Source organism: Ursus maritimus, unplaced genomic scaffold (genome assembly GCF_017311325.1).
Source record: "Ursus maritimus isolate PB19 unplaced genomic scaffold, ASM1731132v1 scaffold_5, whole genome shotgun sequence".
Taxonomy (NCBI): Eukaryota; Metazoa; Chordata; class Mammalia; order Carnivora; family Ursidae; genus Ursus; species Ursus maritimus.
Genome location: NW_024426663.1, coordinates 26,421,342 through 26,434,617, shown reverse-complemented (window position 1 = coordinate 26,434,617; position 13,276 = coordinate 26,421,342). Strand labels below are relative to the sequence as shown.

General features: G+C 33.5%; 1 protein-coding gene across 11 annotated transcripts in view; it reads right to left on the bottom strand.

Annotated features, from left to right (window-relative positions):
• The window catches only part of SSBP2 (single stranded DNA binding protein 2), a 278,964-nt gene that overhangs the window by 32,851 nt on the left and 232,837 nt on the right, over nucleotides 1-13,276 (bottom strand). For 7 of the 11 annotated variants that reach the window (XR_005832453.1, XM_008711041.2, XM_008711042.2 and 4 more), the window contains 2 exons: nucleotides 8,444-8,535; nucleotides 2,289-2,337 (listed from right to left, as the gene is read on the bottom strand). Coding sequence is in view for 10 of the 11 variants with exons in the window: in XM_008711041.2 (XP_008709263.1) it covers nucleotides 2,289-2,337; nucleotides 8,444-8,535 (141 nt within the window). In the remaining variant the exon portion in view is untranslated. The remainder of the gene's footprint in view (nucleotides 1-2,288; nucleotides 2,338-8,443; nucleotides 8,536-13,276) is intronic. The other 4 variants (XM_008711043.2, XM_008711048.2, XM_008711044.2 and 1 more) reach the window with 1 other exon arrangement.

Here is a 13,276-nt window from a genome sequence, read left to right as displayed (position 1 = left end):
CTTTTTTCCTTATTCACATTTCTTTGAGTGAGAGGGAGATGTATCCACATGGGATAGCTATTAACACAAGGGACTGTTTCCAACTCTCTCACTTGGCCGCATGTGTGCTGGTCAAATGCCCATTCGCAATGACCCCTGGATGATAGGTTCATACGCACACCTCCTACCTTAATTCCTAGTGTTTCTCAGGGTCTAAAATAATGCAGAGCTGCTGACTTGCTACAGTACATTCTCCTATCCACAGTGCTTGACTCCCTGAAATTCTGAAGAGGTGGAGTACATAAAAACTAAAAATCATCAGAATGCAGAACTCGCTCCTCACTTTTGCCTCTCTCCAGTACTCTTACTTGGATAATACCCCTGCTTGGTACAATGCACCATTCTCACTATCAAATCCTGCTCAACTTCCTAAGTAGCTTTTGGGGGACAGAGTCTCCAGCTGAGTGTGTAAAAGGAGGTACTGCTGGAGGGGCAGTGGCAGGTGTGAGTCGCACTTGGCCGCCTGCAGGCAGCAGAGGGAGAGCTGGGCGAGCTGACAGTGAGGAAGAAGAGTCTTCTTGCTTCCAGGTGGGAAGGCTTGCATAGTTAAACGCACTATTGATTGTACTTTTTAATCCAGTTTCAGCAGATGTGCAGATGATAGAAAGTCTTTCCGGATTCTGGCAATAGGAAAACTGTCACAGTTTTCAGTGTTAAAAAAATTGTTTTTGCTCTATCTTTGTGGGTATTTTATTTTACTTAAAGATTTTATTTATTTATTCATGAGAGACAGAGAGAGAGAGAGAGAGGCAGAGGGAGAAGCAGCTCCCCACGGAGCAGCAAGCCCGAAGCAGGACTCGATCCCAGAACCCTGGGATCATCTCCTGAGCTGAAGTCAGATGCGTAACCGACTGAGCCACCCAGGAGCCCCTTTATGGGTATTTTACTAGAAAGTTGGAAGAACTGTGTCTTGAGCTGCTAGCCAGATGCTATTTTAAAGTGAAATCCTGAATGAATTTGAAAGGCATATAGCAAGAAGCAAATAGAAATGTGAACTCTTCAAAAGCATATAAGCAAACTAAAAGAATTTTAGAAAATAAAGATACATTATAACAATCTGGCGTAACAGTATTTTAGGAAGATTTGTGGAGATTAAAGAGTATACCGAAGACCCAAATGAAAGCAAGATTATCACTTCTGTCCGCCCTAAATGCTATTTCAATTAGCTACTGAAACCAAAGAGATAGGAAGATAAATATTTTTTTCCCTAAAAATACGACAGTTGCTTACTTAATTGAGAAGAAAGTGGTCCTGCCTTAGAATAGCAATGAATTTAGGATGATTCGTCCTACACCACACATACTTCACCTTAAATTTTCTTGAAGTTTAAATTAACCTTGAACATTGAATCAGTTTCATGTTTATTTAGCATTAAGGCCACTGCCAGTCAATGAAGTTACCTCTGTGCATATTAGCAAAAGGCATCCCTGCTGGGCAGACACTCATAGACTTTACAAGTGGAGCACAAGCTGTATTTTAGTACCGTACTGACTCCCTTGAGTAAGAAACCTTTGTGCAGTGCACACACCGCACAGAGTTACACAGCAGACCTCTCTCACATACTAAGGAAACTCAAGGTTTCAAAGTCAAGAAGGGAAAACATCACCAGGATCATTTAATTAAAATCATATTAATTTTAAGACTGAAAGCTTAGTTTTCAACTCATGCATATATTTATGTGATATTATTAAGAGAGAAAAATATTTGTGAGTCAAACTGCTATCACAAAACATGTAAGGAAAATTCACAGCACGTCAGATACATAGATGTGTAAGAATGCCAATTTGGCCAAAAGGCACAGGACAAATGTGTATTTGCTTCCTGGGATAGTAAGAGAGCAAACCTAGGTGTAACAGTACAATAAATACAATCAAATAACTCAGAGATTAAGGTTATCTGGCAAATTAGTGATTATTATAGTCATTTTAGAAGATCAAATCATTTTATGATAAATATATATTACAAGAAATATAGGCTATTGTAGTATCCTTAAATCACATTTTCTGTTTTATTTTTGGAGGTCTGTTAATATATGTAGAATGCATGTTTACATTAGACTGTGAAGTGAAAAAATTACATAATTTCATAAATTATACATATTTTAAAAAATACATATGCAAAATATATTTTTTGAATGATTACTTTTTCTAAAAAGTTAATATAACCAATTGCAGGACTGTCAAAAGGAACAGATTTTTGTTGTTAAATGCTACAAAGAGCAAAGAAAATTTAAAAATACATATACTCACTGAATTGGCATTTGTTGGGTTTGGCCAAGGTCTACCACCGCCTGGACCCCTACAAGATAACATGATAAATGAAATTTTAACTTATGCTTTGACTGTTTTACAATAAGCAATAACAAATCATAAAGTATAACATTTACAATTCGGTTACCATGCAGTTTTAGTTCAACACTGAAATTACTCTCTGTATTTTCATAGGTTTTTTTAGTTCTTTTTTTTCTAAAAATTTATTTATTTATTTTAGAGAGAGAGAGAGAGCACACAAGACTGGGGGAGGGGCAGAGGGCAAGGGGAAAGAATCTCAAGCAGACTCCATGCTCAGTGCAGAGCCAGACGCTGGGCTCGATGTCAGGACCCTGAGATCATGACCTGAGCTGAAACCAAGAGTAGTATGCTTAACTCGCTAAGCCATCCAGGTACCCCAGCTTTTTTATTTCTTAAATAAAAAAAATTTATTATTCCACAAAATAGTTTTCTTCCCAAATCAAACTACCTTGGGTAGGTCCAGTTTTATTTTAAGTTCAATTATGGTAATAAACACTAAAAGCAATAATCACCTATAAAAGTACATCTATCTATCTATCTATCTATCTATCTATCTATCTATCTAAATCATTATGAACACATACTTGTGCAGCAAAAAGCACCAATTATAAAATAAACATAAACTTTAATCCTATGACAAATATAAGTGCCAGCTGTATCTCATTCCAAGTTAAAATGAAATTATTTTAAAAATACCAATATATATAAAACGATTGCTCTTATTAAACTGTAAGTAAATAAATGTACAGAAAAGGTGACTAAATTGGACTCATTTTTAAAAAACCACATAGAATATCACAGATTATATATTACTTTGTATATTATTTTATATCAATCTATCTTTCAGTGCTACTAACAACTTAGTCACTTTTTAAAAAGGGAATCACATTTTTGTTTTCATAATTACAGTTCAAGACAGTGGCCAGAGTAAATCTAGGGAAAAACAGAAAGTAATCTATGCCAACGTATGTCGGTATATTACTTCATTTTAGGGGGGTGGATAGTGTTTTGTATCCTATAGCTTAAAAGGACATGAATCTTTTAAAACAAAATTAATGTCTAATTAAGTGAAAAATGTCTCTTGTTCTCATGCTTTAGTATTAAGTATACCTGAATAAATACTGCTTGATAAAAAGTAGACTGCTGTCAGCAGGTCCTCTGTAATTAGGGTCACTCAAAATTCCCCTTTCCCTCTAATTGCAGTAGAAAGACAGAGGAAATTTTTAATTAAAAAAAAAAAAAAGTCCCCTGATTCTTATTTTAGGGACCTTAAACCTGAAATTCAATTTGTTAGATAGAAGCCATCCAAGTTAGCTATGTTACTTGGACTATTTAGAACTGGTTTTCATTTTGCTTTGGAATTCCCCAAGGATATAAACAATAGGGAAGTGCATGAAAATTCCGTCCGTGGGCTCTATTGGGCTGTCCAAATACAATTTTCCCCAATTGTGCTTGAGGAATAAAGGAGAAAATAAGATGCCACAGAGGAGTTGGTCAAAGCACTGCACACGGAGAAGGTTAGGGGCGCTTGTACTGTCTCTGGAAAGTGGTGCCTCTTTAAGATGGTGATGATGATGATTTTACAATTAACTACTGGAACACTTTGGAAAGATGATCTTACCTATAGGATTCAACGTCCTAATGAACAGAAAGTGAGCTAAAACACAAGGTATGTATTGATCAAGTAAAACATCTGATTTGTTTGATGTTAATCAACATGATTTGTTTGATGTTAAATAAAATATAATAAAGAAATTGGGAAATATGTATCTTAAAACAGCATAAAAATATACTATATCCAAATCATGGCAAAAATTTGTATACAATGATGTTATGTCGATAATGACCTCATAATTTTGATACATTATGTTTAAAACAGAACTATATAAGATTAAATATAATAAAATATTTTACTTTTCACTTTAAAATTATTTAACGTTAGATTCACATGCTAAATTAAATGTTAAATAACTAAACATTTTACTTAAATAATAGCATTAAATAATGTTATATTTATTATCAGTAACAATACCTTTTATGCATTTCCATTATTTGATAAATAATAATCTAGTCTCAGCACACTATGTATTCGTATTACACTGCATTTAATATGATAGTGATTTAATACAGTTTAACAGGATTTAATATGATGATTCACATGGATAAGCTAAATTTCCCCCAATAATACCGTTATGTTCAAAAACATTTTAAGTTTCACAAATAGTGCTAAGTAAAATGGGGTTATATTAGTGAGTAGTTCTTTAAGAACAACTACTTAAGTTCCGGGGCACCTGGGTGGCTCAGTTGGTAGGGCGTCTGACGCTTGATTTCAGCTCAAGTCATGATCTCAGGGTCGTGGGATCAAGCTTCATTAGGCTCCATGCTTGGCAGGGAGTCTGCTTGAGATTCTCTCCCTCTCCCCCCTCCCCTGTTCTCTCCCTCTCTCAAATAAATAAATCTTAAAAAAAAAAAAAAAAAAAGAAAGGAACAACTACTTAAGTTCAGTAATTCCCACTCCTTTTGAGGCCCATCGTTATTATCAAGAAAGTAACTTACAAACTATAATGAAGGCATTATTTTGAATGGAAATTTTTATGTAGGTATAATCTGAAGTAGAATCAGGTTAGCCTCATTTAAAAAGAAAGCAAAAAATGGAATTGAAAAGAAGTAGGTATTTTTTTGTAAGGGTATGCAGATCTGATGAAATCAAAGCAACTATGATTACTGTAGAGAAAAATCCTCTTTTCTTCTAAAATACAGTCATTTTATTTCAAAATAATAACTACCCAAATTTTATCATTCTTTAGGATAACAAGAAGGTCTAGATTCTTTGAAATCCTCTGTCCCCTTCGTTTCTATAAAATACCAATGTATACAAAGTTGAATTAGACATGCTGTAATGCTGAATCCTAAATTCTTAGGAAATTCATAAAAATACAGTTAATTTATTGTTTTTATTTTTTTTAAAGATTTATTTATTTGAGAGAGAGAAAGCAGGGGGAGAAGCAGAAAGATAGGGAGAGAGAATCTTCAAGCGGACTCCACACTGAGCATGGGGCCTGATACGGAACTTGATCTCATGACCCTGAGAGATCATGACCTGAGCTAAAATCAAGAGTGGGATGCCTAACTGACTGAGCCATCCAGGCACCCCTAAAAATTGTAGCTAATCTAGAAATACAGTTTCTTTTAAAAAATTACCTGCAATGCATTTGAAAACATTTACATTCTGGCTATAGTTTGTAAATTCTACTTTACTGAAATTGATATTAAGCTTTTATTTGTAAAAATAGTAGTTAGAGAAACATTAAAAGTATACTCTTATTTTAATTTTAGATGACACTATTATAATTTATCCTGAGTTTAGAGAATGGAAATGTAAAAATTATATCAGAATAATCATTTTCTTTGGAGGCAACCAATATTTTTTAATAACATTATCAAAATTTTGTTCAAATAGTTTCCCAGTTAGAATACAGTATTTAATTACTTTAGTGAGCATGATTGGATATTATATTTCATTGTCATTATACTTTCACGGCAAACAAGAAAAAGTGACAAGCTAAAGAAAACTCATCCAGAAATGATTCTCTGGCAGGTCCCACCTGACCCTAGCACACAAATATCTTAGACTGTTAAAAACATATCTTAAAGTAACACTATTCCAATGCCTTTTCCTTTAATTTTTAAGTCACCCAACATGTAAAAAAGTGACATGAAGAAAGCCACAAATGCTAGTTAGAAATACTTATTTGGAAAAAAAAAAAAAAAGAAATACTTATTTGCTATAACACAGTAAGGTTTAGTATCTTTGCTTTAAAGATACTAAATTATGAACTGAATTTCAATGAAGTTTACTCTATTGAGTACAATGGACATAATGTATTTTATTTTTTATGTCTCTTTAAATTCACTTTTGCTTTGTTGGGGCCAATATCAACACAAGAATTCTCCTCACTGGTTAGATGTTCCATACTTCAGAATTTCCTTGTTAGAAGGAAGTATTTACACTTTCATTGTTCTTTAAGAATATCCCAATTTATAGAAAACTGAAAATTATATATAAGAACCCAAATAAAGTCAATGGTAACAATGGAAATCTGAACCTGGAAGGCTTAAAGGTTCTTTAAAAACCAGAAATTAGGGGCGCCTGGGTGGCTTGGTCAGTTGGGCATCTGCCTAAGGCTCAGGTCACGATCCCAGGGTCCTGGGATTGAGTCCCACATCGGGCTCCCTGCTCAGCGGAGAGTCCACTCCTCCCTCTCCTCTTGCCTCTCCCGCCTGCTCGTGCTCTCTCTCTCTCTCTCACTTGCTCTCTCAAATAAATAAAATCTTAAAAAATAAAAATAAAAACCAGAAATTATATGAACAGTACAATATTACATAATAAAAATATTTTAAAGCATCTGGGTATATTTAAATGAGAAACCCAAATCCAAGTATCAATAAAAATAATCATATTAAAAATTTGAGCCATATTTTTAGTCTCCATAGTCTAGGGAATTTAATGTATCCATTAAATGTTAATGTTTATCTGTTTATCTGTTTAGGCGTATGTGAGAAAGGAACTAGACAATTTTAAGCAGTTGAATCTCTTAATGGTCACAAAAAAATAACTTTTTTCTCTATACTAATAAAAACAGGTTGATCTAAAGTTGACCACATGGCTAATTACAGTGAAGTGTAATATACAAAATGACATTAGATATAATCCTAATATTTAATGATAATTCTAGATTGATCATAATATTCAAAATGTATACTCCTTACATCTATACACAGTATTCAAAAGTATATTTCTTAAAAGCTATTGCATATTAAAGTCAGAATCTCAGGTAGGTAAATTTTATATATATCTAAATCCTATCAGTAAGAGTTGCAGCTTTTGATATAAGCATAAAATATCACTCCTTTTTGTAACAACCATTAATAAAGGCTAAGCCTTTGAGGGATTTAAGAAGAGTCAGACTTCATGTCTACCCATTTTTACTTTTAAAGTGAAAAGATGTGATAGGAAAATTTGACCTACTTTTTTCCCCTTGTTCTGTTAGTTTTGAGTCTGGCTGGTACCCACTTATTAACCTATTTTCTATTTTAGGCAAAATTGCTTTCCATGAAAATGGCTTCAGAAACTCACAAAAATCCCTATCTATATCAAAAGAGCTTATCTCATTATATTTTCAATGCCATTAAGTGATGGCAGAGTTATCTAATTTGATATATAAGTAACCAAAACATGGACTAATGGGAAAATAAACTCGAAGAAACTACCCACAACCCTACATGGAACAGTTTCATTATTTTTGGTAAGCTTTCCTTAGGCCACATCACGGAATTGATCCTTTAGTGAATAATGAAAGTCACAAACAAGCACCTGGTATATGTGGAACTTTAAGGGCAAGTTAGATAATGAAAAATTTTAAAAAATCCCTTAACAGACGGTATTATTTTGGGTATTTAGAAATAACTATTCTCTTTGGGCTTGAAAAGCCTTTTCAGTAAAAAACAAACCAAACAACCAAAAAACTGTTATTTTAGTCCTTATCCAAGCACGTCTTAATTTTCAAACAAAAACTCACCCTATTGTATGGAAAGTTCTTTAATATAGAAGACACTACTAAAGAGAATTCTTGCTGGGTTATGAGTGGTCCCAACAAAGCAAAAGTAAAGACTCATATATAGGAATTAAAAACTTTTAGGAATTACTATATATCTGTTAAAATGAAGTTAATATCAATTGCTTGCTTCTATGGAGTAAAGTCATGGTCTTGGTGCCAGCATCTCTTTATAGTTTTCTACCAACTATATGGAGCCTATGTGTTTATTTACAAAAGACTCATTTTTAATTAAATAAATGAAACATGAAAATCCGGCTAAAAGTTGGTATTTGGCATTGAAAATGGAAAAAATTAAGTGTTGAAGGGAAGGCAGAAAAAGAGAGTATGTTGTGAAAATGAAGCAAACACTACGGCTCGTGTTTAGCTCCTTTACACTAGTTTCATTTCATACTACACAGAAATTGAGGAGCTCAAACTGTATTACAACTTAGTGTGACTTCAGAAGACAGAAAATAGAATACTTTACTAAACAGGATAACATAGCATTTTGCTTACATGTTCATTCCAGGCATTCCGGGGCCACCTAAAGCATTCAGGGGGGGTCTCATTGCACCTCCATAGTTCTGTAATGATAACCAAGGGTCAGACTACCACAAAACAAAAAAACAAAACCAAAGAGGAGGGGGGAAAGAAAGGAGAGCAGGTTAATGATTTCCCTACATAACTCCTGATTGGATAAGGCCTGTGCAATTCATTCTCTGAAGGGTCCACTCTTGTACTATTGCTTCTATTTTAACAATTACTTTGGTCTGTGTCTTTTAAAAACTACATGACTATGTAAGATCATTGGAGCATGTTAAATGATTAAGGTATAGCTGCAATCATAATATTCAACATATCCATATGAATTTCCTAATATCTGTACAACAGTGAACTATTTCAAATAAAACATTTTGTAAATCCAAAACTCTATTTTCAAAGAACAGACTTAGCATGTTTGAAATTGCCAGACCCAGAACAATTACATAAAGCCGGAAGGGAAAAAAACCAACACGTGAACCCAACATAAGAAAGTTGAATGCAAACTTCTGTTCACAAAATAATATATCCCACAGAGAGATGTACTAATATACAAATACACAACAATATATGAAAACTAAAGTACACTTAAAATATGTATATATGAATTATATCACACAATAGGCTTCTGTCAACATATCTTATATACATTCAAAGGAGTAAAACATTTTAATCTTTTAACATGCATATCATATTAGCTTACTTTAGTTTCCATTAGGGCGAAAAGATTGATTTTTAACATTCTCATGTTAATATATTTTGACACTATCAACTGCTCTCATGCTTGGCTTTCTGACAGCACTATTCCTCCAACTTTTCTCACTTACTTTTTTTCTATTTCCTTTGCTGGCTGCTTTTCTTTTGCTAACTCTTTAAACGTTGTTTTTCTCCAGGTTCTAGCCACGGCATTAAATAAATACACATTCATGGGTAATCTTATCTGCTACCATTAGTTCGGCAACTATTAGGAATCCCAAATGTTTTATATTTGGTCATGACGTCTCTACTAAGCTCCTGGATAATTCCTATGTTCAACATCATTTGGACTGTTTCCATCTCGACACCACTTCATGCTGAACACATCTAAAAGTAAACTCAGTGTTCTCTTCTCACAACTGCGTTCTTCACATTGCTTTCCTTGTTCCGTTCTGTGGCATCACCTGCCATACAAGAGTCCAGGCTAAGAACCTCCGGGAGCTCAATGATGTCTCCTCTTTTTATCTCAATTCCCATATCCAGGCAGTTACCAAAGTCTCTTGATTCTACCTGTGAAATAGCTCTTGGAATAGGATTTTCCTTCATATCACATTAATCTTTGTCATTTACTGAAGCTAATGTAATGTCTTTCAGTTTCTCTGACTTAGCCTTTCCCCTTCCCCATCTATTCTTCATACTGCTTCCAGAACTATGCTTCTAAAACTCAGTCCTATTTATGTCACCTAAAAGCCATGATGACCCACACTGTCTAACAAATACCTACCCTTCAGCATGGCTCTGTGATGGTATTCAGAGATCAGCCCTAGCCTACATTTCCCGTACACATTTCCTATAATCTCTACCTTCTTTCCCTACTCCCAGCTATACCCTCCAGCTTACTAGATTGCTTGTGATTCAGAAAAATGCAATACACTTTTTCACTCACGGTAAGTCATGGCATGGCCTTGACTTGTAGTAGGTACTAAGATGACAAGGAAATAGTCAATGAGTCTATAAACTCCAGAGTGTAACCCACAGTTTATAAATAAATTACCTAGTTACATGCTCTTCTCATTGTTGATTTACTTTTACCTCAGGAAATCTTATTTAAACATCCCAATTTTATGTGCTATGGGATAGAATGGTTTCTATCCACAGCTGAGTCACTAGTTAAAAGGACAGTTAGTTCCCTTAACCTCTGGATCAAGCATGGTAGTGGTACCAACAATATTAGCAAGCAGTCTCTGAGAAGAAAATTAGCCTTTGGAGACAAAATCTAGATGGTAAGGTATAATGGAAATGCTTCAAAAGAAAAGTCTCCTTTCATTTTTGGTCTTAGAAGATCTGTTTTGTTTTACCAAGGAAAACATTAGTTTCCTTTATAGCTCTGGACGTAGAAAGACATTGTTTTAAACTTCCGTTGCCACTGCCCCATTTCTTCTGCTCCTCTTTCTATATGTGTGATAATGGGCCAATCTTTCTCCCAATGATCGACTCAACCTTCATTTCCTTATCTGTAAAGTGATATCATGTCCTTTACAAGCTTGTTGGAGGATAAAGTAAAATCATATAAAACACCTATCATAGTGCTTGGTACATTGAAAGCATGACACCTGGTGCTCAAAATTGTAGCCACTAACTCTTTCTTGTCACCATTAATAAGGGACCAACTTAAATGAGTCCACTTCTCATCAGCTTCCCTTGAGCCTTCAACCCTCGCAGAATTACATGCTTGTTTATGTACTGATTCCCTGACAGAGCAGGCATCCTTCTTCTCTAGATTTTTTTTCTATTGCGTAATAGTTTTCCTTTTTGTATTTGTGTCTCCTGCTAAACAATAAGTACCTTGAAGGTAGAATCTGTTTTACTCATCTTGGTATCCCCAGTGCTCAAGTATCACAGGAAATGAGTAAGAAATGATCCAATACATAATTTGATAGATTTACAAAATATTTTCATTTTGTGAATAATCTGAAGCAAAAGGAAACAGGAAGATAAGAAAGAATAACAACTGGCTTTCTGAGTGGTATCAACAAAGGCAGAATGGGAAGAGCTAATTTAGAATCACTGAATTTTAAAGCGGATGGCAGCTATACAATTCCATCTGGCTTAATCTCTTTCCCAATGCAATGTTCCTGACAAAATGGCTGTTCAGATTCTGCTTGGAAAGTTTATAAAGAGTTTTTCCATGATTGGGCAGTTTACTTTCTAGAAAGTTCTTCCCTTGACTGAGCTGAATTCTACCTATCTGAAAATACAGAATCAGTTAACTTTCTCTTTACATGAGAGCCTATCACGTATTTTCATCTCACCATTTCTCTACTCCAGGTATTTGATTTGGAAATCATGATATGTTCCTACTTGTATATAACTCATTTATCCTTCAGATTTCTGGAGGAACTAAAACTAATTGGATAATCTTGGTGAATTTTTCTGTTAATCATACGGAACCTGGTAAGCATAAGAACACATACAAGCTAAATATATCTTACTATAAAAGCAAGAAGAAAAATGTCCTCAAATATGGTATTAAGATATTTTTCTTGATTAAGGTAATTGCATATATTACCACTGAACTTAAATTTAAAACGGGTAAAGGGGTGGGAAAAATATGCTAAGATTTGGAGGAAACTTTTATTTCTTCATTCATGCAGTATTAAGCACATGTTTCCCATGTTCTAAGTGTGCATTCGCCTGAATCAACATTATCTAAGAATCGTTAGAGTATATGTATATAATCTATGTATATATATCTATATAATCTATGTATATATATGTATATAATATATATGTAGAATCGTTAGATTATATACATATAATCTAACACATATATACACACATGTATTCCTCTGTTCTAGGAATTCAGTTGTTCCAATAGATAATTACTTTCCTTCTCCATTACACTGGTCTTAACGTCAAAAAATTATGGAAATAATATCTATGATAAAAAAGAGATGTGTTTTATGTTTGTGTATAAAGCTAAAAACAATATTCCAGAGACTATATCTATAATTCAACCAGAAAAAAGCAGATGCATTCTGTTCTTGGGTAGCATTGGTTATTATATCTACTATGAGAATTGTTTTTTTATTATCTTTCAAGAAACACAGATAACTTTAACACAAATTTCAGTTTATAATGCATATGTTTCATATACCAGGTGTTATAGGTAAATGTCTCGTAAGAATCCCTTTTTCCAAATTATTTTACCTCACATTTTACCTATCTGCCATTCATATTAATATGATTCCTTTTTCATTTAAGTACATGGTATGTAGAGTTTCCTTTAACCTTTTACACTCTGTATACTGTGATTTAAAGAAGTTATTGTAGGTCTTTCTGGTTTCTAAGGTAAATTCAAACCAAAACACCTTATTGCTCTAAAATTATGAAGAAATAGACAGCAAGGATACTAATCCAAATGGCAGAAATAAGCTACTCTTTTTGATTTAGAAAATACAAAGAAAGAATTCACATTTACATGATAAACTTGGGTATTAAAACTTATCAATAAGAAATTACGCACCAGAAACATGTTTTCTTACATTCTGTTGTAATTTACTTATAACACAAACACGTAACATACAGCTAAATATTTATAAAACATAAAGACCAGTGTGCTTTCCATTTCCGCATGTTCATATGAGATCTAAGTGTTTATACAGCTTAAATATCTTTCAAATACTACAAAACGGAATCTTAAATCATATTCTAGTTTTAAAAAGTATTGAAAATATTGGTTTGGGATGGCAAAAGCTTAAAGAGCAGCTAGCTTAAAAATCAATGAACTGAATGAATAATGATAACGTAAATTATAGGCACCAAGGTTTTATGTATATTTAAAATGAATCTATTATGAAAATCTTTTGGGAAAAAAATCCTTCAAGTTCTGTATAGCCAAATTGGCTTAGTTTATTAGTGACTAAAATATATATTCAGTCAATGAAATATCCTATAGATCTTACAAATTCTAACTGCTATCAATAACTTCTGATGGTTGGTCACATAAACTGTCAACCCTAACATGAGTAGACATAGGGAAAAATAATTTAAATATCTAAATCAGAGTTTTAAGAGATCTTAAGAAAATACATAGAAAATAAATGAGCCTAA